General features: G+C 41.3%; 1 protein-coding gene across 1 annotated transcript in view; it reads right to left on the bottom strand.

The window, feature by feature from the left end:
- ABCB1 (ATP binding cassette subfamily B member 1) overlaps positions 1-27,229 on the bottom strand; it is a 77,934-nt gene extending 50,705 nt beyond the window's left edge. Inside the window, exons 1-7 of the mRNA XM_008151163.3 lie at positions 27,124-27,229; positions 26,476-26,543; positions 19,906-19,957; positions 13,939-14,125; positions 6,606-6,657; positions 4,495-4,686; positions 3,918-4,089 (exon numbers count right to left, since the gene is read on the bottom strand). Coding sequence (XP_008149385.3) covers positions 3,918-4,089; positions 4,495-4,686; positions 6,606-6,657; positions 13,939-14,125; positions 19,906-19,957; positions 26,476-26,537 — 717 coding nt within the window. The 5' untranslated portion in view covers positions 26,538-26,543; positions 27,124-27,229. The remainder of the gene's footprint in view (positions 1-3,917; positions 4,090-4,494; positions 4,687-6,605; positions 6,658-13,938; positions 14,126-19,905; positions 19,958-26,475; positions 26,544-27,123) is intronic.
- Between the last annotated feature and the right edge of the window lie 427 nt (positions 27,230-27,656).

Here is a 27,656-nt window from a genome sequence, read left to right as displayed (position 1 = left end):
TGAAAAGGTAACTTCTACTGTTAGTCTAATGCAGGGGTCCTCAAACTTTTTAAACAGGGGGCCAGTTCACTGTCCCTCAGACCATTGGAGGGGCGGACTATAGTTTAAAAAAAACTATGAACAAATTCCTATGCACACTGCACATATCTTATTTTGAAGTTAAAAAACAAAACGGCAAAAACACCCGCATGTGGCCCTCGGGCCGTAGTTTGAGGACGCCTGGTCTAATGTAATCAAATGATGATAATTCCATTATTACAACTACCCACATAAACTATATGAAGCATCACTAGCCCATCCCTTTTTCCAAAGGCTGACAATTTCTTAACAAAGCTTAATTAGTATCAGTTTGAGACATATGAAATTGTTATTTCTCTAAGTTAAAAGCTGTCTACTATAGGCAATTTTATATTATTCAAACTAATGTATTTGGAAGCAATATGTTTTTTACCACTATAGATATTCTGACCTTCATTTTTCTATTTCTCAATGGAGTTTTGGTTTTGAGATAACTATAGGTTCACATGCAGTAAGAAGCAAGACAGTGAGATCCCATGCACCCTTCATCTACTATCCCCAATAGTGACATCTGGAAAGCTACAGAACAATGTCCCAACTAGGAATTTAACATTGATATAATCCATCAATGTTATTCGGATTAATGTGCATTTGTGTGTGTATTTAGATATAAGTAACGTTATCACCTCTGTATATTCATGTAACTACAGTCATGACACAGAGCAATTTCATTACAAGGATCACTTATGCTAGTTTTCATAGCCATAGCCACCTCTTACCTACCCCTTACCTCTCCTCCCCCCACCCTCAGGCATCCCCAACCTCAGGAAAGCACTAATCTGTTCTCTGTCTATAATCTTGTCATTCCAAGAACGTTACATAAATGTAATCATACGGTTTTGTCACCTTTTTGAATTGGCTCCCCCACTATCCCCCCGCCACCCCAGTATAATTCTCTGAGATTCATCTAGGTTAAGTGTATCAAGAGTTTTTTCCAGCCCTGGCCAGTTTGGCTCAGTGGATAGAGCATTGGCCGGCGGACTGAAGGGTCCCGGGTTCAATTCTGGTCAAGGCTGTGTACCTTGGTTGCGGGTACATCCCTGGTGGGGGGTGTGCAGGAGGCAGCGGATTGATGTTTCTCTCTCATCGATGTTTCTAGCTCTCTATCCCTCTCCCTTCCTCTCTGAAATCAATAAAGATATATTTTTTAAAAACTTTTTTCCATTTTATTGGCAGGTAGTATTCCACGGTATCCATGTACCATAGTTTGTTTAACCATTCAGTTGTTGAAGGATAGCCTGCTATTGTTGGGTCCACATTTTCAGCCATTATTTCTTCCAATACTCCTTCAGTCCCACTCTCTTTCTCCTCATCTTTTGGAACTCCAATGGTAATAAATGTGATTGTCTTTTGGATCTTTTGCTATTGTCCCACAGGTCCCTGAGTCTTTTCATTTTCTCCCCGATTCAGAATAGATGAATTCTATTGTTCTCTCTCCAGATGCGCTGATCCTATTCTATTATCTCCACTCACTGAGACAGAGCTCATCCATCCTGACTTTTCTGTTGTGTATCTTCCATATCTCTAATTTCATTTTGTTCTTTTTTTTAATAACTATTTCATTGCTGATATTTTCTATTTTTTTTCTTTTGTTTCAAGAGAATTTATAACGGCTTAGTGAAGCATTTTTATACTAGCTATTTTAAAATTCCTGCCAAATCATTCTAGTGTCTGACTTATATCAATATTGGTGTCAGTTTAATTGGTCTTTCTCTCATTCAAGTTGTGTTTTTGGTGCTAGGAGTGACAAGTAAAATTTTATTATATCCTGGACCTTTTATCTATTATGTTAGGAGACTCTGAGTCCTGTTTAAACCTTTATTTTAGCAAAGAGTAACCCTCTTTGGGTTTAGCATGCGATTTTTGGCCTACTATTTTAAAAAAGAACTTTCAATTGCAGTTCACATTCACTTTTTTTTTTATTTTTTTTTGTATTCGTTTTGGCCTACTTCTGTGACTTGTGGTTCTACTGGCAGTGTAATATTCAGAGCCTGGCTAGTATTGTTTTGGTCACAGGGGTTTATTTGGAGCTGCTACCTGAGAGGGTAAAAGGGGCTTCTCAAGGTCGTTCCACCAGGTATCTTCTGCTAGGGGCAGAGTGTGCGGATGCTCCTACTGGTGCCCTGGGTGGGAAAGAGAAGCCCCGTGCCCATCTAAAGGGCTTCCTGGACCAGGAAGGCTGCTGGGACTGGGTCCCTTCCTGCTCTTCCTTCTCGCCCTGGTGTCTCTGGGCTGGGCAGGACAGCCTCAGGCTCACAGGGACAGAGAGGCTTCCCAGACCGGACCACATTCCTTTTTAAATGGCCCACAACTGCCCTAGCAGGTTTGGCTCAGTGGATAGAGCATCGGTCTGCAGACTGAAAGGTCCCAGGTTCGATTCCGGTCAAGGGCACATGCCCAGGTTGTGGCCTCAATCCCCAGGAGGGGGCGTGCAAGAGGCAGCCGATCAATGATTCTCTCTCATCATTGATGTTTCTCTCTCTCTCTCCCTCTCCTTCCTCTCTGAAATCAATAAAAAAAAAAAAAATAATATATAATATTAAAAAAATATATAAATGGCCCACAACCAGAGAATGCAGAGTGAGGGTTAAAATGTATGTCTCCAGCAATAAGCTATTTATCAAATAAATAGTATCTGAAGCAATGCATAATTAGTCAATAAATGATGAGTTATTTTCCTAACTTAACTAGAACGGGCATCAATACATTTTAGATAGTTTATCAACAAATACTCATACGTAGAATTGGTCACCTGACTCGCTTAATATTCTAATCAACGGAAAAACTGATTAACATGGAAAGCTTTTGGCAAATATTTCAGCTGACTGATACTGAGATGCAATTTAACCACCAAGAATACCATTGAAACCCTGTGTTACTCTGAGCAGCAAATTAACAGAATCCTCAAAACTTCAGTTTCTTCCTCTGTAAAATGATCTAATAGCTATACTTCAGAAAGATAACACATGCATTGGCCTGACATAGTAGATGCCCAATAAATGGCAGTTACTGTTTGCAAGAACAAAACAATATCTATCCTACAGAATAAAAATCTAAAACTTCGGAATGTTTGCAGCCTGATTACTGTTGTTAGCCTCAGCTTTGGTTGGCTCTCCTTTATTTGATATCTTTTTGCCACACGAATTTGTAGCACCTTCTTTAAGTTGTGTTAAACCCAACAGAAATTACATACTGGGCCAATATCTCCACCACAGGCCACTCTTACGTCTAATAGATTTAAAATGAACACCACACTGAGCCTTAAGAGGGAAAAGAAGTTTTACTCTGCCTTTGTGACCGGGAGAGAGAACTACAGACTTAGTATTTACAATGCACGTCAGAATAGGAAGTACTTTTTAAAAATTATTTTCATACCAATGGATTTAAATATATATAAACATAAAACCATTTATAATGCTGATAAAACTGACTTATAAATTAACAAAATCTACCAAACCAAAAACATGAACACTAACCAAGCTAATTGGATGGGACACGTGTGTGGTTCACTGAACTTGGGTTTCTATTTGCTGTGTGAGTATGGAATTATCAACTAGAGAACACCATTCTTTAAAGAGGTGAGCATGCCTTTAATAAGATGGCAGAGGATGAGATAGGAGAGCTACTCCTTTCTTTCTCAGCTCTTCCCCAAATAACCCCAGGGCCCAGGACAGTGTGGAGTCCCGGCAGGGGTAGAACTCGGTGAGGTGGCATCTGCTGATTCCCACTGATTTTGAACAAAGGATTACTGATTTTGAATGGATCAGGTATAGAGTCAGGGTCATCATTTGGTAAAAACAGCCATAGTTTGAGGGCCTGGATTCACAGGTATCACCTACCTTTGCCCAGATGGCAGCTGATAGTCCAAGAACAGGACTGACGGCCAAAATCACAAGGGTTAGCTCCCAACCACGTGTAAATCCTACTATAAAGCCAGTGATAAACGTTGCTATCGACTGAAAGAACATTCCAATTTTGTCACCAATTCCTTCATTAATTTTGGAGACATCACTAAAAGAACAAACAGTGTTAGAGACAAACGTCAGAATTGTGAATACAGAACCTTCCCCCTGAATCCAGTTTTCTGTTTGTTTGGACGTGGGGTTAACTCGTTTACATCTCCGCTCCAGCTCCAGGGAGTGTCATGCTTTGCTCTGCTGCTCGCTGGCAGAGGACTTTCCGTCTGGGAAGTCAGTTCCTCATTCAGCGCCAGCCATGCAGGTCCCCCCTCATGTCCTGACTCATGTACCGGGAACAAAAAAGATGCACAAGACATGGCCGCTGCTCAGAAGGAACTCAGTCTCCTAATTACTTCCAAGTGATGTACGGACATGTCCTAATAGATGTCATGACATCTCTTTTATCTTAATAAGAATCAGAACCACGTCTGAGTTCAACATAAAACCAGGTACTTACTCTGTGAGCCGAGTGTTCAGCTCCCCAACATCATGCACGTCAAACCAGCCTATCTCCTGTCGCATGATAGCGTGAAAAAACTGTTTCCTAATTTTAAATATTTGTCTTCCAGCTGCCAGGCACCAGAAGGAAACCTGAATGTAAGCAGCGACAAGCACACCAGCTCCGATTCCACTGTAGTAATAGGCATACCTGAAAAACAAGAAAAGAACTGTACCTGCTGTTTTCTGATTAGTGCGCCGTTCCCAAACACACCACTCGTTTTTCCTCGTTGGCTCTCTGGCTACCCTTGGGTCCTTAACGAATAGGAAGGGGCTGTGACGAGCAGGCTGACCTCCAACTCTGTCTGTGCTGGCGGAGTGGGACGGTTAAGAGTGCACTTTCTGCGTTGGCTCCAATTCCAGCTCTTCACTTGCCTGATGTGTAATCTCAGGCGGGCTGCTTCACCTGCCTCAGCCTCAGTTTTCTCATTGGTAAAATGGAACTAAGAACCGTAATGCAGTAATGCGTGTAACACACTTGGCCAGTGCCCAGCACACAGACTGCCAGGTATTGTGGAAGGCCTGGAGCATCAGAGCATCAGGTAAGATCTTACCACGGTTGTCCTACCTGCTTGTAACACCTCCGCATCAGTTTTCTGCACATTAGCACATGGAAAGAAGTGACAGACCTTGCCAGAAAGTGAAACCAGGAGATGGAAATGGTCCCCTGGCTTTTTTGTTATTACTCTGGCAGAGCTGGGATGCCAAGAGACAATTGAAATAAGAAGTATTTTTATATCATCTGCCCAACTGGCCATCATGAGCTAGCCTGAGATGCTTAATGAATCAAACCGTAGAGTCCTTCTAGTTTGAACTCTAATAGTAAAAACCATGAGCATCTTCTGAAAACAGGCCCTTAATCATCTAAAAATGTTGAATTTATGTTTCCTCACTCTGACCCTTCCTGTTTAAGAATGCAAAAAACTGTTGGGTTTTACTAAGCAATTAAGACACACATTCTAAAATTAAATATATCAATATTCCCATTTTTTTTAAAAGTTCATGACTTGCCATCCTCAAATAACTATGTTTGAATAAACCATGCAAAAGCTATAAAAATGGTTATGTCATAACCAGTCTCTGATTGCACTGTTCACGACTCAGCAGGAATCCTGGTAAACAGACCTTCCCAGGGCTACGCCTTGTCATTTACAATGTCTATCAGGGAAGATACAATTCCAGTATTGAATTTTAGCTAATGGGTAACTCAATGATTAATTATTACCTAAGTGGTAACGATCTAGCAAGACATAGCCAAAAAGAAATCCTATTTAACAAGTAGAACTCATGCTTTGAAAATCAATGCATGTATTTTAACCACCAGTCTATGATTACTCAAATATATTTATGTTTAAGACTTTACAAGATGATTATAGGACAGTTTTATTTTCCTCAATATTAAATTTTCCATATGAATATTGAAAGTACTTGCTTCTCATCTTTCAATAAATGATCAAGCATATCCATTCTCTTCAAATCTACCAGATAGCTTATAGGATAATGTGGAATTATCTTCTGATTCATCAATTCATACCTTTGGACATCTTTTATAACCTGTTCTTGGGCACAAACTTCAAGATACATAAGTTATTAACAAAAGCTTCCCTGAGGTGAGTTAAGGTAAGAGTGATTATATTTATTCTGGGATGTTTTGTTTACTTATTTAGAATTACATGCTGTGTTTTTAAAAAACCCTGTTGACTGATCTCATTATTACATCATTACATCCTGAAAACATCCAGGAAGCAAACTAATAATTACAAAGCCATTGAAATTAATGTCTACATTTCAAAATTCTACATTTCAAAAGGCCACTTTGAAATCTTATTGCCCTGTATATGTATTCTATATTTACCAATGCATATGTAAATCTAATCTAGACTTAACCCTACATCTTATGCAGCTAATCATTTTCTTAAAAAAAATTCTACATTATATCCTCCTAGAAAACTAACAATGGTATTGTTCTCCTCAAACTTTAAACCTTTATTAAATGCAAACTTTTAAACATTGCCACAATCAATCTAGATACAGAAAAGCTTAACAAGAGTAAGGAAAATGTCAAATTACGTGGTCATGTCCTCCTCCAGCTTTTTGTAGGGATCTGTAATGTTGATCATACCTAGATCACCGCACCAAAAAAAAAAAAAAAAAATACCATTATGTCTCTTTGTTCTCCATTAAAAATAAGCATACAAAAATGAATCACATTTGTGTCACTTAACAATTACACAAAAATGGCTCAAACTGACTCAGTTTTAATTGTGTGTAAACATTACAGCATCCATTCAAATCCTTCACTGCTGGCCATCTCACACACACACACACACACACACACACACTACACACACACACACTTCAATGGAGCTTATTTGCAAGAAGAAACCACATTTACTAAGAAGAAGCAGTCTTTCAGCAGGAATATTGGTATCCTTGAATGAAGATATTTTGTGAAATATCACTCAAAGATGACAGGAAAAAGTCTTTTCTAGGGTCTCTGTCCTGATAAATATCAGTGCAGACTTGACTCCAGAGCACTTAGTATTTAAAAATCTAACGCTGAATTTTTCCAGTTTTTGCTTTTATTTACAATATATAAAATACAAAGGATAATGTAATAAACACCAGTGAGCTTATCACGTAGTATTAGCAAATGTTGACATTGTTGGACACTAAAACTTGAATACCCCACCTCCACCAACACACATGATAATCACTGTTCGATATTTTGGTGTATATTTTTTCATGTTTTCTTCTCCGAATACATGTATGCCGATACACAAATACATATACAAGCTTGTTTTTTAAAACAGAAGTACAGTCCCTATTCAGTGGCCAATTTTCCATGTCAGTATGTGTGTTTATATCTCTATTTTTTCAAAATTACATCTATTTTAGTTGTTTCCAATATTTTGCTGTTACAAGTAATGCTGCATTAAACATACTTATACACACACATATGAATATACGGTAAATATTTTTATAGAATAAATGACATAATCAAGATTCTGGATCATTGGGGAAGCACACCTTTAATCTTGTAATGATTTAAAAAGTTAGGTTATAATATAATATGAGAGGGCCTGGCTCCGATGGGTCTGATTTTGACAGGTATGGGAAAGGGGAGGAAAACTTTTTCTGGCAAAGGGAACAACATGGACAAAAGTCCACGGCAAGTTTGAAGAATGAGTGAGCCAGTTCAGCTGGGGTGTGGGGTGTGTTTTGAGGATGGGAAGAGGTGGATATGTAGCTGGAAAGATAATCTGGGCCCAATAGGTATCGTGTACAAAAACTAGTAGTCATTTAACAGTTTGTTCAGGAAAAAAACCAGAGGTATGGTCTAGGATGATTTAGCTGCCAGCAAAGTATAAGACTAAAACAGGGAGAGACTGAGAGACTTGAGCTACTGAAATTATGTAAAGAAAGAGGATCTAAGTGAGAACAGAAAAGACAGAGAGTGCCCATAAGATTTAGAGAGGGAGAAGTTACAGGTGTCAGCAACTGATAGAACAGAAGTTGAGAGAGTCAGAACAAAGGACCATCGAGACCTCGGGTGTGAGCATCTGAAGCGGGGTGGGGTCACGGTGGGAAATGAGCCGTCAGCCAAAGCAGCAGGTCTGGTCGGATGTTAGTTCAGTTTTGAAGGTCTTTATTCTGTGGTACCTGGGACATTCGATTGAAGATGTCCAGTGCGTATTCAGACGATGGCTCTCCAGTTCTGGAGAGAGTTCAGGTCCGAAGACTTAGGAGTCATGTACTAGTGGCCATAGCAAAATTCAGGAGAGAAAAAAGCCATCTCTCCTCACCTGTGAGGACAGGCTGGCAGGCAAGGAGAAAACGGCAAGCAAGCACAGAACCCTGGGGAAGACCACACTTAGCGGGAATACAGAAAGTAAGGAAGTAATAAAGAGACGCAGAGAACATATGCAAGGCCAACATATGAAAAGATGCTCAACATCACTAATCATCAGAGAAATGCAAATTAAAACCACGATGGGCTATCACCTCACACCTGTCAGAATGGCTACCATCAATAAATCAACAAATAACAAGTACTGGTTTGTCTTGGTTTGGATGTGATACACACTAGTGACAATTAATGCCATTTAGAAACACTTCCTGGCTAGCCAGATAAGATGGAAAATTCCAGGACTGGTAAGGAAACAAATCCTTACCCCGCTACTTATTATCCTGTTCTAATTTTGGAGCAGAAGCAATCTTATAACTGATAAAGAAAAAAAAAATCAGTCTGGACACATTTATTGTTGCATTGACAGAACGTGAAGCAGTCAAGCTTCGTTGCTACGTTCGCTCTGTCTGTGCATCAGGTGCCGCCGGGGCTGTATGTGGTGGCTGTCTGAGGAGCGACCTTGGCACTGCCAGGTGGCAGGAGAGAATGCTATCAGTGACTATCCTGGCTCCGGGGCTCCCCTCTACCACTTTCACCCACGGAAGCCTCCCTTTCAGCTATCTAACCAGGTAAGCTTCCCTGACAGACGTTATTTACATAGGGTGGTTCTCTGATTATAGAAGATAGTCAACCCCTGACTTTTGACCCACAAGGTCCGTTCTAACGCAGGAACACCATGATTCCAAGTTTTCCAATCTTCTTGTGCAGGAATTTAGACCTTTTGCCTAGATGATCAATCCTCATGCATTGCTCAGGCTAGTGACTGACACTCCGTGTGGCTGGGCCTATTGCAGACAAAGAGGACTCCAGGAGCCATGCTCTCCTGGTGTGTGCTGCTTCCCACCTCAGGCCTGTGCCCCATGGCTGACCTACCTGACTTACTAATAAGCAACTCTACCTAACCAGGATGGCACCTGGAGGAAAGACCAAGTGGAAATACTGATGTCTGCTACAATTTTAGGCAGAGTTTGAAACCACTACTAGACCAGAAAAACACACACACACAAACAAACACTCAAAAGGAGGACTCCTGGCCCAGGAACTCAGCTCTGTCAACTAGCAAGCAATTCCATCGTGGCCATGTGGTTTCAAGTTCCTGGGCATTGGTTTCTACACCTATAAAAACACCAGAGGCCCGGTGCATGAAAATTCATGCACTGGAGGGGGGGGGGGGTCCCTCAGCCCGGCCTGCCCCCCTCTCATAGTCTGGGAGCCCTCAGGGGTGGGAGGCGACCTGGCGATCAGAGGAAGGTGACGCCCCCATCACACCTCTGCTGCTGCCACTGCCAGCAGCACAAGCCTCAGCTGGCCCTGGTTGCCTGTGCCTCGGGCCAGCCCTGGGTGACTGGGGGGCTGAGGGGACTGAGGGACTCTGGAGGCAGGCACCCCGGCGGGGCTGAGGGGACTGGGTGTCGCCATCTTGTGGCTGTGGGCGCTGCCATCTTTGAGGGCATGACAGTCAATTAGCATATCCCCTCCTTACTGGCTGTGGGCTCCACCATCTTTGAGGACGGGCCAGTCAAGTAGCATATTTCCTCTTATTGGCTGTGGGCGCTGCCATCTTTGCGACAGCATGAGGGTCAATTAGCATATTCCCTCTTTATTAGATAGGATGGGTTTGGGCCAGATAAAATCTAGGCTCTTTTTCACTCACAAAATTCTGTAATTCAGGCTTTCTTTATTCATCTCATTTTTAAGCACCTAGAATGGGTCAGGTACTAGCTGCTTATCTTTATTTTTTTGATATTTTTATAATATACTGCAGATAGCATGTTGTTAACTAATCTACTTTTTGGTAGAAAAGCACTCCTTCGATAGCAACTAAAAAAAATCTGACTATGTTACACTAATTCTAGAAAAATTAGCCATATTTTAAGTTTTAACTCAAACTTAAAAAATAAACTGCCACACTAAATAATATACTTGGAATTATATTGCCATTATTTGGTACCTAATTTTCCAGAAATCTATCTATAAGAATTTTTCCAATGAAATTCAGCAGCAGAGGAAAGCCTTGAATACATAAAAGAAAACAGATCCATCGTGGAAATTTTTAGAGAGTACGTACTTAGCATTGAAATACTGGCTAACAATCTAGTTTGGAGATCCTGTAATGCTAACCTTGAGGATACAGATGGCAATGTTTCCTTTGCTTACAACACTAAAGTCTTGAAATACACATTCAAGATCTGCACTCAATACATGCACTCATAGTTTAAGCAGCAAAATATAGATTCTATTTTGAGAAATGGTACTTTACAAATAGTTTTCAGGTTTCTCATATGAGCAGTGAGAGTAGGGATTATAATGATAAATATAAAAATAAATTAGTTCCACTTTATCCCTTTTTATCTGAATTATTAACTCATATTAAAATTTGAGGGTCTCATTTTCTCCATTCCTCGGCCCACAATCTGGTAGAAGATGGAACAGAAACTACCGTAATATAGTTATAGAGAAAGAGAAAGGCCATCAATGTGGATGGACCATAAAGTGAATCATTAGAGACAATAAATATTCAGGAACTATGTAAAGAGTATCTCTGACTCTTAACCACTATGAGACTTGGCAAATCTCCCCCGTGTCCTCTAATTTCTGGATTAGCATGTTAACCGCAGTGTCCTCCTTTCTGCGTGTCCCTCTATTTCCTTCAATGTATAGACTTGGGGCCAGTCTGCATGGGTTCAAATACTGACTAATTGCTAACTCTACGACCTCAGGCAATTTAAATGTACTCAATCCTCTGGGCCCCATTTCCTCATCTGTAAAGTATAGGTAGTAGTCTCAACCTCATGTTCATGAAAGGAATAAAGGAGTTAATATATGAAAAACCCTAAGAACAGTGCTCAGCCCATATTTAATGCTCAGCTTTAGTTACTGTTAACAAATGAGGTTTTCCTCAAGGCTTAGGGCTCGCATTCCTTTTCTCCATATCCTATCACAGGAGATTTAATATCCCTTCAACTCAAATATTGCCCAATCTCTAGTCCTACTCTTTATACCAAGGTTCAGTCTCATTTCTTCAACTGCCTGAATGTCATTTACACTTGCTTCCAACCTGTCACCTTCAATGCAAAATGCCTAAAGTCACAATCACCTCTATGTTGGCTCACTTCCAGACAGTGGACAGTCTCCGAGGAAGACGGGAATCCTACAGAAATTCAGCGGTGGTTCACCTTTGCTCACACAGTGGAGTTCCCTGGGCTCAAGTCATCAGAGATGCTAAGGCAAAGGCAAATGTGGCAACAAGATGGAGAGCGTTGGGAGTCGGGCATCAGGAAATTAGGTCCACAACAAAAAGAGCAGGAAAAAGGCCGGTGTCTGACAATCAGGGTGAGACAGCAAGACAGAGCTAAGGAGGGGTCCAGTGCACGGCAGAGAGGGATCTTCTCCCAGAAAGATGTTAGAGCTGTCTAGTTAAACCCGATGTTTAGCTTAAAACGCTCGGATTTTCACGAGCCTTAGCAAGTCCAAATCTCCTTAAGGAAGGAATACTTCTTGTCCAACAAGGAGGCTCTGGTACCTAGTCTACCCCCAGGGCAAAGTTATGAGGTTCCACACCTGGGGAACGTCAAGAAGAAAAAAGGTCTGAGAGTATGTGGGGGCCTGGCTCTCCCTCCAGAAGCATCAGAGAATTCATTTGCCCTCATCTCTAGGTCCAGCATCAAAATGGTTGATGCTATCCCCCTCCCCCTTTGGTGAGTGGTAAGGTATCAATTCAAAGGTGGCACAACCCTTGTGGCACGTTCCTTTGAATTCCATGAAGGGATGTAATAAATGCATAAGGATTTTACATAGCTCAAACATACAGTAACATTTCCTGTCCTACCTCATTACCTGCATTCACAGAACTGAAGTAGTCCCGCCTTAGGATAAACAATGTGCCCTTCAGGATCACAAAGAAGCGGTTCTCAAGATCACCAGACAAAAGGTATAAAAAGATCCTTAAGTACCCCAAATTGTTATGAATATTCATGTGCTTGCTTCCGGGGAAAGGATTCATGGCACTCATCAGAGACTTAAAGATGGAAGGGTCATTGTAAAAGCTACAGGGTATCACTGTATTCTCAAGTGTTTTTTTTTTCCAAACAGGCATTTTCAACTTTTCTACCACTTTTCTACCATTTTCAACTTTTCTACCAGGTTTTAAACTAAGTCTTTGGGTAGCTTAGTTGAAATCAACCTATGCATGACCAAAGTTGACGTGGAAGCTCAGAGCTATCAACCAGCCCTTCCGCAATCAAGTGTGAGAGAGTGTATCTGTTTTCACCCAAAGTATTCTAACAGTCCATCCACTTTCCCATATAAGGATTTCTGGTACCAAGAATTAATCAATCAGATGCAATCTTATGCGACATGATCAATAAGGTGCAACTCTATTATATGACCTATATATTTATGGTTCAAGACAGGGTATTCACACCAGATGGCTATTGTTGTGTGGGCTGTTGTCAATTTTTTTTTAATTTGACAGTCTAAGGAAAAAGAGGTCAGTGTCCCTGACTAAATAGTCAGGTATTACATGTTTTAAAAATTCCTGTGGCACATGGGCTGAAAATCAGTCCTAGATGATTGTCTTAGATCTCCTTAATCAGCCAAATGGCTTGCTTCCTACTTCACTGAGCAAAGTGAAGTAATCAGAAGAAAATGTTCACAAATTCTCACCTCCTCATCTACCCACCTTTGGGCACTGGCACTCAAACACTCTCTCTTCCCACCTGTTAATATAAATGAACTACCTGTGCTCCTACCTTAAGCAAATAGTTCTTCCTGAGCATTATATCCCAGCCTTTCTCATGGATATCGCTAAAGCAAGCAAATCTCTTCCCTCTCTTAAAGCATCACCTTCTCCTCTTCTGGATCATTTCCATTTGTACACAAACAAGCTATTATTTCCCCCATTCTAGTGCACGCGCGCATGCGCACGCGCACACACACACACACACACACACACACACACACACAGAACCTTCTCTTGGCCCCATTTTTCCATTTTAACATCTGTTTCCAAAGAGCCCAATCTGTGACAATGTCCAAAATTAAATTTCTCATATTTACTGCCCAAACCTACTCTCCTCTCCACCTTCTTAATCTTAGTTGATGGTAGCTGCATCCAGTTTATCAGGCTATAAACTTTAGAACCATCGTGGACTCCTGTCTGTTACACCCATATCCAATATGTCAGACAGTTTTACTGGCTCCTAATTATCATTCAAGGTCAAGATTAGGCTCCTATACCTCTTCCTGAACCTTCTTGGCACATTTCTGATTTCACAGAACTCTCTTTTTCTACATACCTCTGCCAGCACTTACACTGTGCATCCTAATGCTCATGAATATTCTCTTATCAAACTCATTACAAATATGAACTATAGCTCAGATCCCTCCACCTCCCACCGCACTAAACACACTAGTGCCTACGTAGTAATATCACTCTAAGTAATTGTTTTTTCCCAAGCTTCCAATAAAACCAGAACCACAAATAATACTTACTTTCATTAGTCATATTTGTAAAAGTTAGGTTTGGAAAAGTTGTGCTTGGAAGCTTTCCTACATCTGTAAAGCTATCTGTCATGTCTCCAAAAATCAGCATCATGAGAGGGAGTCCAGCACCGTGGATGATGGCGGCCAAAGTCCCCAGCAACATATACAATCTATCAAGCCAATTGGAATAGCGAAACTGAAAAAAGAGAATAGGAACAATTAGCACAGTTTCATGGATGCTTTGCTTTACTTTCGATACATACCCCAAACCCAAACATTTTTTATACTACCACCCTGGTCCTACCCCAACTATTGCAATATCCTAATTAGAAATGGGTGTTTGCACCCTGGCCAGTATGCTTGGTGGTTAAAGTGTCTCCCACACACCAAAGGGTCAAGGGTTCAGTTCGCAGTCAAGGGCACGTACCTGGGCACATGTGGGAGGCAGTCAATCAATGTTTCTCACACCTCTCACACTGATGTTTCTCTCTCTCTCCCTCTCTCCCTCTCTCCCTCCCTCTCTCTCTCTCTCCCTTCCATTCTCTCTAAAAATCAATTGAAAAAATATCCTCAGGTGAGGATTAACAACAACGACATAAAAGGGCATTTGATTCCTCTATTGAGCTCTGACCTATTGAATTCATTATATCTCCTTTTCTTATGCCTGAGGTTTGATGAGAGGGATAAGACATTCCTCTTGGGAGTTGTAAAGTCTTCAACGGTACAGTAATAGAAATATAGTATATGTTGCTCTGATTTCCAAGAACAGAAGCCATTTTTTAACTTAAAATTTTTTAGTCAAGAAAAACCTGGATTGCCAAAGGCTCCTCCGAGGACCCCGTTGAGCAGACTCGTTTTATTGCTCTAAGAGAGTGGCTTGGGTCACAGATCTGCTGCATAAAAGCATTAGCATAAATGTAAAATGTTTTAATGTAATTAGGCCTCTATAGTGAGGAGGAAGAGGAAAAAATGAATTAAGATGCATGCTTGTTAAAGAACAGATTTCCTGAGAAGACAGAAGGCGGTCATAATGGCTGCCAAGGGTAGACCTGCAAAACCTCTTTTACTGTAGGCCAGTCACAAGAAAAGAAAGCCTTCTCTGGATCTAACAAGTTGCAATAAGAGGGCACTGTAAGGGAAATGGTATTGAGACTCTTTGAAAGGCCCACCTGGGAAACAATATTCCACCTGTATAATTCAAAGAGCTAGTTAAGAACCAAAGGAAAACCAAACGGAAGAAAACAAAGAAACAGGAGGAAGCCTACTGTGGCTGTTTGTGGCAGGTGCTCCTTCTGTGGATGCAAGATGTAGATATAGTCAGCAGGTGTTTTTTTTAAATATATTTTTTAATTGATTTCAGAGAGGAAGGGAGAGGGAGAGAGAGACAGAAACATCAATGATGCCCCCCACTGGGGATCAAGCCCGGGCACGTGTCCTTGGCCAGAATCGAACCTGGGACCCTTCAGTCTGCAGCCAACGCTCTATCCACTGAGCAAAACTAGCTAGGGCTAGTCAGCAGGTTTGTAGGGAGGAAACTGAGTAAAAACTGGATCTAGGCAGGTCATGTCAACCAAAAGAAAGATCAAGATCAAGGTAAAAAACACAGCAGCAGAAAGTGAAATTTTAGAACTACCATATACTCCTCATAGAAACAGAAACCAACCCTATGAATAGCTAACAAGGAACTTTCAGTAGCAAGAAAAGGGAATAAGTATTGAATTGACAAGTGGAGAAGTAAAGAGCAGAACAGCTCTTGGAAGTAGTGAATGGCAGCCCATAAAGCAGATAAGAAAAAGTGAAGCTTATTCTCATTTCTTGCTACTGTAAGTTCCTTATTAGCTAATTATAGGATTGGTTATCAACGAAGAACACATACGAAACCCCTGCCCTCATGGAGCCTGGACCACTGTGACAGGCAGGGTCAGCTGGCTAGACTGGCTGTCCAGGGACATCTCTCTGAGGAGGCAATATATGAGCTGAGACCCACAGGTTGAGAACCGCTAGCAGGGTCGCCTAAGACCATCGGAAAACACAGGTATTTACATTACGATTCATAACAGTAGCAAAATTACAGTTATGAAGTAGCAACGAAAATAATATTATGCTTGGGGGTCACCACAACATGAGGAACTGTATTAAAGGGTCGCGGCATTAGAAAGGTTGAGAACCACTGCTCTAGAAGCTGAAAAAGGGAAGGAAACAGATTCTCTCTTAAAGCTGAATTCTTAGGAATTCAGGCTTGCTAGCACCTTGACTGCTATCAAAGGGGAGATTGGATGAAAGAAGGTGGAGGGATTAGCCAAACATATATTCATAACCCATAGACACAAACAACAGTGTAGTGATAGCCAGAGGGAAGGGGTTGGGTGGGGGTCTGGGTGAAGGCAGGCAAAGATGGGGAAAATGGAAACGTCTGTAATAGTGTCAACAATAAAAATACCAAAAAAATCTATAGAGGTGGCAGTAATAAAATTAGACACTTGATGTGTACATGACAATGGGAAAGACCCAGTTGAGAGGGAGAGATTGAAGATACACAGAAGAAAGAATAATAAATAATATAAGGTTCTTGAGAAGGCAGAGGATATAGGAGTCAAAGTTCAAGTGAGTAGTGAGTTTTAAGGACCAAATGCTTCCCTATTATAATAGGGGGGAAGGAAAAGGGAGCGGATCCAGGTGTCTGTGGATTGGAAGAGAAGAGCTGAGAAACTTCTGTCAGGTGGCTTCCATTTTGTTTGTGAAATAAGAGGTTATCCACCCAGAGTGAGAGGAGGTTTTGAGGGCCAGGGAGGATGTGGTGGGAAATTGGAGAGTACAGGTTTGCCACAGGGGAAAGAACAGAAGAACAGTGCCCAGTCTGTGCGGGGTACACCCTGTTGTGAGATTTTTCTCCAGCACCAAAGCAGGTGGCTGCATTTGCCTGGCCTATCTAGGATAAAAGATAGGTAAAGAAAGTTTATAGTTTGGGCAAGAAAATAACTAAAGAGATAGTCATTACTTGAAGCTAGATAAGAAAGAGGAAGGAGATAGGAAGGGGCTGAGGGAAATTGATGGGTCAGTGGGCTCAAGAGCCAGAGAGAAAAGTGAGCAGATTGCAAAGAGAGGAGATGGCTGGCTAATTCAAGCTGGCTGCTTCAATTGGTCACTTAGGAAACAGAACAGTTTCAAATAACAAAATCCAGGATGTGAGTATGTGAGTGATGGCTGGGGGGTGAAGGGGAGGACAAGATTATTGCATCTGTGAAGGTCACAGAGTGGATATCTATAACCCTATAAAGGTCACCCAAGATAGTAGGGGTACCAGGGGTAAAAAGGGAGATACTGAGCCAGGTGGTCTTCAATGGCTGAGAAATGACCAGGTGATCAGAAGATAACAGCATCAACAAAGGACTCTTCAATTCCAGGCAGATAAAAGTTTCCCCCGCCATGAACTCTCATAAATGAAGTTGTTAAACGCTCTGGCTCTAGATTATGCAGATCCAGGCAACATTCTAGGCTTGCCTCTTTACTAGCTTTGTGACTTTTGAATGTATTGCTTGACTTTTCTGAGTCTGTTTCATCATCTGGAGCATAAGGACAACGTAAGTGCCTCTATCATCAAGTTGTTGTGAGGACAAGTTAAATAATATATACGGAGTGCTTAACAAATGCCTGGCAGAGAGGAAGCACTTAACATTGCTAGTGATGTGCTATTTAGAATGGCCTGCATACAAGGTTGGCCTTTAGCTGGCATCTAGAACTTGGTTTTGGGGAGGGTTATGACCACCCTAGCTGATAAAGAGGCCGGAACGATTTGTACAATGTGGTGGATCCTGAAAACCTGCCTTCCTCTGGGAGTTTGGAATTCCAGTATGTGCTGTGCCTCCTGGGTCAGCCCCCAGTAAAAACACTGCATGCTGAGTCTTGAGTTTCTCTGATAGACAGCCTTTCACATGTGGTGTCACAGCTCATTGCTGGGGGAATGAAGTGGGACTCGCCAGGAGAGGCTTCTGGGAGCTTGAGCCTGGTTTCTCCTGGATGTCTCTCTATGTGCCACGGCGGGTTCTGCTTTGCATCCGGCTGTAATAAATCTTACCCATGAGTGTAATTACATGCCAAGTCCTGTGAGTTCTTCTAGTGAATCATCAAACCTGGGGTTCTTGGAAATCCCCTGACACATGTAAGTTTTTGTCTTGGCTGGATAATGTTATTAATATGCAATGCCATTAACATCAGCATTTACTGTTAAACTTTCTTGATGGGTCCTTATGTTTATAGGTTTTACATATAAGTTAAGTTCGCAGTTTTCTGTGTCAACTCTTCAGGAAAAAGACACCAGGGAAAGCCACATTTGTAGCACAGCACTTTGGCACAGGCTTAGAATACATTCTTTCTATGCCAGCCTGAGCACTGTGATTTAGAACATGAACTTCCCAGGTCTGAATCCTGGCCCCATACTTTATCGTTGCGCAAGTTAATGTGTCTGGCCTCAGTTTCTTCATCTTTAAAATTAGAATAATAATAATATCTATCTGAAGGAATAGTATCTATGTAAGGAAAAATTAAGGTCATATATATAGTGTTTAGAACAATACATGGCACATAGAGCAGTGTGTGTGTTATTACCTCACATTGAAATTCTAGATTTTTATTCTTTTGTGCCTTGAATAATATTGGTAGTATTACCTCTGTGTATTAAGTCTGTTACATTTTCTAAAATATAAGATTTGTTCTAAAATTTAAGCTACAAATAATAAAAACTAAACTACAAAAGAGAAATATTTTGGTTTCAAATGAATTTAATTTCAATTCAGGTAGAGAGAGAGACCATCAACCAGTCATGTATTATTTATTTAACTCCGTATATATTATTTAACTTCGTCCTCACAACAACTTGATGATAGAGGCACTTGTGTTGTCCTTATGCTCCAGATGATGAAACAGACTCAGAAAAGTCAAGCAATACATTCAAAAGTCACAAAGCTAGTAAAGAGGCAAGCCTAGATAGGTAAAGAAAGTTTATAGTTTGAGCAAGAGAATAACTAAAGAGATAGTCATTACTTGAAGCTAGATAAGAAAGAGGAAGGAGATAGGAAGGGGCTGAGGGAAATTGATGGGTCAGTGGGCTCAAGAGCCAGAGAGAAAAGTGAGCAGATTGCAAAGAGAGGAGATTGCTAAAATATCTCCCTCTCTGCCCTGGCTGGTTTGGCTCAGTGGACAGAGCATCAGCCTGTGGACCGAAGGGTTCTGGGTTCGATTCCAGTCAAGGGCACGTGCCTGGGTTACGGGCTCAATCCCCAATTGGGGGCATGCAGGAGGCAGCCAATCAATGATTCTCTCTCATCATTGATGTTTCTATCTCTCTCTCCCTCTTCTTTTCTTTCTGAAATAAATAAAAATACATTTTTTAAAAAACCCTCTCTTCTTCCCAACTGATGAAAAAAAAGTTTCTGAGCAACCACGGTGCAACCAGAAAATAAGATAAAGAATTAAGGTTTTCACATTCTAGAACTGTCAATTATTCAGCACAGCGGAATGATTACATGTACCAAGTCACAGTCATAAACAATCAATTGTAAAATTTTATAATATGAATACCTGGGACTTTGACCTCAAACCTGCCAGGATTCTGACCAGAGCCACTGCACACAGGAACCCTTGTGTCCTATTTGGCTAGCCTCATCCAGGTGGCCGAGAGACCTGTTATCTATGCAAGCATCTCTCCCAGTGCTTACATAGAGTAACGGATCACTGGTGACATAACTAAGTAGGAGGATACTGAAATCTAGGACAAGCAGGGTGGCTACTGAGGCTCAATTCACATGGCCAGTTATGATCGGCATTACCCTGAAAATAAGCTAAATTAAACCAATACAGTTTACCTCTCTATTGAAATACTTTCCCAGAAATAATCACATGAGCTAAAATATCTCTTCTCCAGGTAAGGAGAAGTCAATTTCCTATGTATTCTGAATAGTGAATAAATTCAAAACTCACCATTGTAAATACACTGACAGTTGGTTTCTTTTCTTTCTTCTCCTTTTTTTTACTGAAAAACATAGCAATAGAATTACACAAAACTTTTAAAATTATATAAATTTTTAAACTACCAAATTAACATAGAGCTTATAACTTGCCTACAATATATTATTCAGTAAAAAAGCAGGTGAATAGGCTGACCCCATTTATGAAGTTTAAATATGTTAACATGTGTCCTAGAAATCTACATGTGTGGTTATCACTGGGTGTTGAGATATTTATCAATATATTTTATTCCTTGTGCCTTTGGCATTTCCTCATTTTCTATGATAAAAACATACACAGACACACGACTTTTGCGATTAGAAAAAATACTGAAAAAAAAGAGAGATTTCTGTTTTTACTATTAGAAAATTATTTATGCTCTTCCAAGGTAATCTCCTTAATTATCATCTAAGAATTCTAGAAGTTGATATTCCATCTACTACCCAGATATTAACCTTAATCACTCTCTCTGCTAATGGAGGGTATTGGCAGTCAGATACTGAGCATAAAATAACCAAATAAGAAAAGTAATTGAATCACTATGAGCAAATCTAATTCTGAAAGGATGTCTGGAGCCCTAAATGGACCATTATGGCAATAAATGTAACCTAGAAAAGCTACAGTCAATTATTATTTTGAGCCTAGATTTCAAATGGATCTAACTGCAACCCATTTTCCAGTCTACATAACTGCCACCAAGGACATGAAGGCAAACCACCATCCCCAGCCGCCGCATCTATATTTTCAAATGCACAAAAGAAAGACTATTTCAGAGAAGAACCCCATTATTTTTACACCGATTTTCAAGTTCAAAAAGTTAATTCATCTTTGTCTTTGTTCTTTACACTAAGCAAGGTCAAAGAGTTGAAGAGACTTCTAACGAAACAAATCCAGAGTTTATCCCATATTTGGCTTTGGAGTGATGTGAGGCGGACACACACACACAAAGTACACAAACATAACTCCTCAAATGTGGTCCCGCCCTACTCCCAGGAAAGGCATGGTTTCAGTAACCCTGGAACCAGGATGAGAGGAGAAAAATAGCCATACATAATTGAGGTTGAGCTCTAAGTTTTTTACTTATTTTTTTCTTCTTTAATATTGCTGCTACTTTGAAGAAGTTACAATGGTGCTGAGGCACTAGCTAAGTGAACACCTCCCATATATAATCTCATTTAATAATTTTTAATTGTATTAAATTTATTGGGTGGCATTGGTTAATAAAATTATATAGGTTTCAAGCATACAATTCTGTAACACATTATCTGTATATTTCATTGTGTGTTCAACATCCAAAGTCATTTAATTTTGATCTCTGTGAGGCAGGCACATTTCTGTTCTTTTAGAGATAAGAAAACTGCAGGTGAGAGGCATTAACTAGCTTGTCCAAGGGCACAGGGCTAGAGCAAAGCCAAGATTTCAACTGCAAAGTCTAGCCCCTCAACACCACAGATTCAGGGCAACCTCAGCCTTCTGCATTGCAAGGATATGCTCTCCCACAATGACTCTCCGCCCCATGAGATTATCCAAGTCGCTCATCAAACCTCACTGTAATTAAGAATATTTATAAATACAGATATTCCAATGAGTACGATCATCCAAGCTTTATACCTATTAACAAAGACATATGCTTCTTTATAATTACAAAAGAGAATATATTGTTTTAAAAAAAGAAAAACGAACTCATAGAAAAAGATCAGATTTGTGGTTACAGGGAAGAGGGAGGAAGGACTGAGGAGGAAGGTTCAAACTTCCAGTTATAAGATAAAGTACCAATGCCATGCCTGGTGTGGCTCAGTGGTTAGAGTGTCATTCCTGCACTGAAGGGTCATGGGTTCAATTCCCAGTCAAGGGCACATACCTGGGTTGCAGCTTCGATCCCCAGCCCAGGTCAGGGCATGTGCCGGAGGCAACCAATCAATGTATCTTCCTCACATGGATGTTTTTCTCTTTCTCTCTCTCCATGCCCCCCTCCCTCACTCCCTCCACTCTCTCTACAAAAAAAAAAAAAAAAAAAAAAAGAAAAAGAAATAAAATGGAAAAAATATCCTTGTGTAAGGATTAATAACAACAAAATGAAGAAGTACCAGGGATGTATCAACAAAAAAAGATAAAGAAGTACAACATGATGACTATACTAGTAGTTAACAATGATATATAGAAAAGTTGTTAAGAAAGTAGATCCTAAGAGTTCTCTTCAAAAGAAAAAAAAAGTTTCACTTTTTATTGTATCTGTATGAGATGATGGATGTTAACTAAATTTAATGTGGTAATCATTTCAAAATATATGTAAGTCAAACCACTATGCTGTACATCTTAAATTTATATAGTGCTGTGTCAGCTATATCTAAATAAAACTGGGAAAAAGGGATATAGTTTTATTAAGAACAGATTAATATCAATGAGGATGAGCACAATTTAACTAAAAAAATCTAGTTTGAAAAAAGTCTGTAGGCCATAATAAGAACCAATCCTATCTAATAAAAGGGTAATATGCAAATAGACTGAACCACAGAATGACCATTCTCTATGAGGCACACTGACCACCAGGGGGCATACGCTCAACGCAGGAGCACAGTGGCTGGCGAGCACAGTGGCTGTGGCGGGAGCCTCTCCCACCTCCGCGGCAGTGCTAAGGATGTCTGACTGCTGGCTTAGGCCTGCTCCCCAAGGGAGCTCCCAAGCTGTCAGTCAGACATCCCCCTCCAAGGGCTCCCAGACTGCAAGAGGGCGCAGGCCAGGATGAGGAACACCAGCCCCCCCAGGTGCACGAATTTCATGCACCGAGCCTCTAGTAATAAAATAAAGGTATGTGAAGGCTTGAACCAATTTCATTGCCATTTCCCTCCACATACCCTCAATATTTCTTACTCCAATATCCCTGTTTGTGTCATAAGTTCTTTAAAGTACCAAGTTAGTTTGTTTTTTTTTAACTAAAAACAAAAGGAAAATGTTTACTTTCCACTCTATGGATCTTTTTCCTTTTTATTTCTATGAAAATTTTTTTATTTAAAAAATTTTTTTAAATAAGCAGGAAAACTGAAATAGTAATGACTACCCATATAACATTCACCTAAATTCAACAATTGTTAACTTTTTGAGCATATTTTCTTTATATAAGAAAGTGTATACTATCACTGTTAATTTTTTTAATCCTCACCCAAGGCTATGCTTTCATTGATTTTAGAGAGAGAGGAGGGAGAGGCAGACGGAGAGGGAGAGGGAGAAGGGGATAGAGAGAGAGAAACATCGATTGGTTGCCTCCCACATGTGCCACAATGGGAATAGAACCCACAACCTAGGTATGTGCCCTGATGGGGAATGGTACACAGGATGATGCTCCAACCAACTGAGTCACTTGGCCAGGGCTCATTGTTAATATTTTGTTGAACTATTTTAAAGTGAGTTGTAAACACCATGACACTTCACATGCTTTCCTATCATTATTACATCTGAAAAAAATAATAGCAAGTTTTCTATAGCAAGTTTTATTTATCTAAAAAAAATAATAGCAAGTTTTCTATAGCTTTTCCATTTTTTTGGAACCAATGTAATCAAGGTCCACACATTATATATCATATTTTTGTCTCTTTAGTCTCTTTTTTAAACCTGGAAGTCCTTCTGCTCCTCACCCTCACTCCACTGACTTTTTGTAGGAACAAGAACGGATATCTTATAGAATGTCCCACATCTTGGATATGCCTGTTTCAAATTAAATTCAAGTTGATGTGCAGTAAGTATAAAATCATAGCAGACTTGAAGACTTAGTAGTGCTCCCATATCTGTATTTCACTTTCCACAGTTTCAGTTACCTGTGGTCAACTGTAGTCCAAAAATATTAAACGGAAAATTCCAGAAATAGAGAATTTATAAGTTCTAAACTATGCACTGTGAATAGAGGGGTGAAATTTAGCACCCATCCACTGGAGAAATGAATCATCCCTTTGTCTAGAGTCCCCATGCTGTATTGCCATCTATGCAAGCATCCCTAGTTGGGGGCATGCAGGAGGCAGCCAATCAATGATTCTCTCTCATCATTGATGTTTCTATCTCTCCCTTTCCCTTCCTCTCTGAAATCAATAAAAATATATTTTAAAAAACCCTCTCTTCTTCCCAAAATAATAATTGACTGTAGCTTTTCTAGGTTACATTTATTGCCATGTGCCTGTTAGTTTCTTAGTAGCTGTCTACTCTCATGATAGTGCAGTGCTTATGCTCAAATAACCCTTATTTAATGATGGCTCCAAAGCCATTCATATAACTCTGATTAGAGTATATTATTATAATTGTTCTATTTTATTAGTTATTGCTGTTAATCTCTTACTGTGCCTAATTTATAAATTAAACTTTATCATAGGAGGTATGTATAGAAAAAAATATAGTACAGTTGACCCTTAAACAATTCAGGAGGGTTAAGGGTGCCAACTGCGCAGAACCTACATATGACTTCAGTCAACCCTCTGCATGTTTGGGTTACAATCGCCAGAACAATTGAACTCTTGAACAACACAGACTCTTTGAACTGCATTGGTCAACAGAAAAAATAGTGAGTATAAGTAGACCTGTGAAGCTCAAACCTGGGCTGTTCAAGGATCAAATGTATATATAGGGTTAGGTACTATCCTTGGTTTCAGGCACCTAACAGGGGTCTTGGAACATATCCCCCGCAATTAAAAGGTGTATGAAAAAGAGAATGTAAAATATCTGATTAATAAGTCTGATTGGAGGTAGAAATGATAATATTTTAGATATACAGGGCTCCTTAAAATATATTTTCAAAGTCATTTCACCTGTTTCTTTTTACTTTTCTGAATGTTGCTACTAGAAAATTAATAGTCACAAGTGTGGCTCACAGTATATTCCTATTGGACATCAATCTAGAAGCTTGATTGGATTGCTAATGTACTTCCTAGGTGGTGTCTTATCACTAACACAGTGATTTCCATCATGAGTGATGCCAGGTCTGATCACTTGGTTAAAGTACTAACTGCAAAATCTCCCCATTGGAAAAACACATAATTCTTGGGTACAACTAGTGGTTTAGGATCCATTACAATCCTTGCCTGAATCAATTATCACAATTCAGGTTCAAAAATGATCACTGGCGTTTTTCTGTAAAGAATGTTCCTTTGTCCTAGCCAGTTTGGCTCAGTGGATAAAGCGTGGGCCTGCAGACTGAAGGGTCCCAGGTTCAATTCCAGTCAAGGTTGCAGGCTTGACCCCCAGGTTGCAGGCTTGATCCCCAGTGGGGGTCGTGCAGGAGGCAGCCAATCAATGCTTCTCTCTCATCATTGATGTTTCTCTCTATCTCTCCGTCTCCCTTCCTTTCTGAAATCAATAAATATATATTTTTAAAAAGAATGTTCCTTTATTCTTTCTACCTCTCTCACCCTTTTCTAACTTTCCTCCTCCTCTCAGAATTTTATTAAGAACTCCTGTGTCATATTCAGTATTTCACAATCAAGTTCAATTACTATTCTCTTTGATTCTCATCCTGTCCTGTATTTGACCAGTAGAAGCCCCTTCCACTCCTGTTTTGAAAACTTAAATTCCACTCCCTTGTTTTGGCATTGCACAAGATACTCCAGGCCCTCTTTTTCCCCCTGTCCAGACCTGGCTGGAATTAGCCATTTCTCTCTGGGGTCCACAGTTCTTTGAGTGAGGTCTGGTATTTAGAAGCCAACATCTGGCACTCAGTGTGCTCACTGCTATTGTCCCTTTCATTGGAAAGAAACTGAACTATTAAAAACCATGACTTCATAATGAAGTTTCCAATTAAAGTTTAACATTTACTAGTAAAAAAACAAAAAACAAAACTTACTTGATGTCCACATTTGTATTTCTTTTCTCTTACACTAAAAAGCTCAGTTTCTAATAACATATTTATTCATTTGTTTTATTTTACAATTTACTACTAACCATGAACCTACTATGTTTAACATTTCCTGTGTAGGCACTGCACTTCGACCAAAATTTACTTATAAATTATTTTCCCAGAGTGGCCAATTCTTTATGCATCCGGATATTTTCACACCACGCTAGTCGGTTCTTTGGCACTGCAAGTCTTCTCTTTTCACGATTTCTAACTAGGGTCAGATATCCATTGCCTTTTTAAAAACACTCACACCTAAACGTAGTTTTGGTCTTCTGCCCCACCTGCCATGCCCCCAACAATGCAAAGCTTCTGCCTGTTTTACCAGAAGCAAGAGACTGGGCCAGGGAGCAGGGCCTAAGCAGGGAGCAGACGAGGCGCGAGGACGGTCCACAGGGCTCGCCAAGCAGAAGGCTCTCAGACACAGCAGAGGGTGCGAGCCCCGTCCCCCAGCTCCAAGGGCGAGGAAGAAGCTCCCCGCGGCGGAGGGGAAACTGCAAACGCGGAGCTCCCCTCGGCCCGTGAATTCCTACAGAGCGATCGCTGGCTCCGTAGATGAAGATCCAAATCACCGCCACCTGATTCACTGATTTCAGTGCCGGGGGCTAGAAACGCGCCGCCCAAACCTCTCAGGCCCTGTAAGGTATGAAAGTGAAACAAACTGGGGCTACCTTTTTGGGTCCGTTTTCAAGATTTCCCCCGCTCCTCCATTGCGGCCCTCTTCATGATCCATCGCGACCTGGGGAGAAACCACAGACGGTGAACGGACAGTGCGGTCCGCAGGAGGCGGAGGGGAGCTGAGCCCCGCGCGGAGCCCGGCGAGCCGTGGGGTTGGTGCGCTCGCCCCGAGGTTCCGCAGCCGCTCCCGGGGTGATGTTCGCCGCCGGGGGCCAGCCGCGCGCCCGGCTTCCGGCCTTTGCACGCGAGCAGAGCCGGAGGTCGGCGGCCCGACCTGAACTTTGCCCGCCGGCTAGGAGGAGCTCCCTCCCGGCTCCTCTCGCCTCTGCCAATGCCTCCCGGTCCCCCCGCCGCGGACTCCGAGACGCGCCTTCGGTGCCGCGCCGGCTCTACGCGCTCCGGGCTACTTAACCCAGTGCGCGTGGCCAGCGCCCAAAGCTTTGGGCTGGGGGTGCTCCAGGAGCCCCCAGAGGGACTCTAGGTCTCACCCCCACTTGGTCCCCATGGACTTCCCAATTGGAATCACCCCCTCCATCCCCTCCGAGGCGCTTCTCCCCCGGGTACCTAACTCAAGAAACTGGAGAGCCCCACCTTTTCTGCGTACTGTCCCCATCCAGCCCCCAACTTCGCACACCCCCTACCTCGGGCTTTCCTCGGGTCGTCCACCGAGACGTGAATTCTGTTAGAAAAGAGGCCGGTTTGAGTGGAAAGCCCGGGCGGATGCGAGTTAGGAGGAGCCCGAGCTCAACTGCGCCCCAGCTTCCTGCAGCAAAGGGAGTGAACCGCCGGGAGTGCGCAGCCCCTACCCTGGGCGCTTCTGCCCAGCCAATCAGCCAGACCAGCTGGGACTGCTCCCGCCCCGCTCCATTGACTGCCCATCGCACTAGTTACGAAACAGGTTGATTTCCAGGAGGAATGTCCTTGCTACCCTTGCCCCTCCACAAAAGAGCGAGTGGAGAACCGCCTACCCGCTGAGTCATTGGGGGCACACACATTTATAGGGTGATGTCTCTACATGTCCAGAAAACTCTCTCTCCTCTCCGGAGAGACATAGTTTGGCTCCCCAGGTCTCGAGTAGATAAGAGAAACTTTCTTTGGTATCACATCTAATATAGTTAATAAAACAATCTCCGACCTGGTCCATTTTGTAGTTAAAACGAGTTAAACTTTCCTT

The sequence above is a fragment of the Eptesicus fuscus genome, chromosome 14 (genome assembly GCF_027574615.1).
Source record: "Eptesicus fuscus isolate TK198812 chromosome 14, DD_ASM_mEF_20220401, whole genome shotgun sequence".
Classification (NCBI taxonomy): Eukaryota; Metazoa; Chordata; class Mammalia; order Chiroptera; family Vespertilionidae; genus Eptesicus; species Eptesicus fuscus.
The sequence above is the reverse complement of the archived record's forward strand: the minus strand, read 5'-3'. Positions and strand labels throughout refer to the sequence as shown.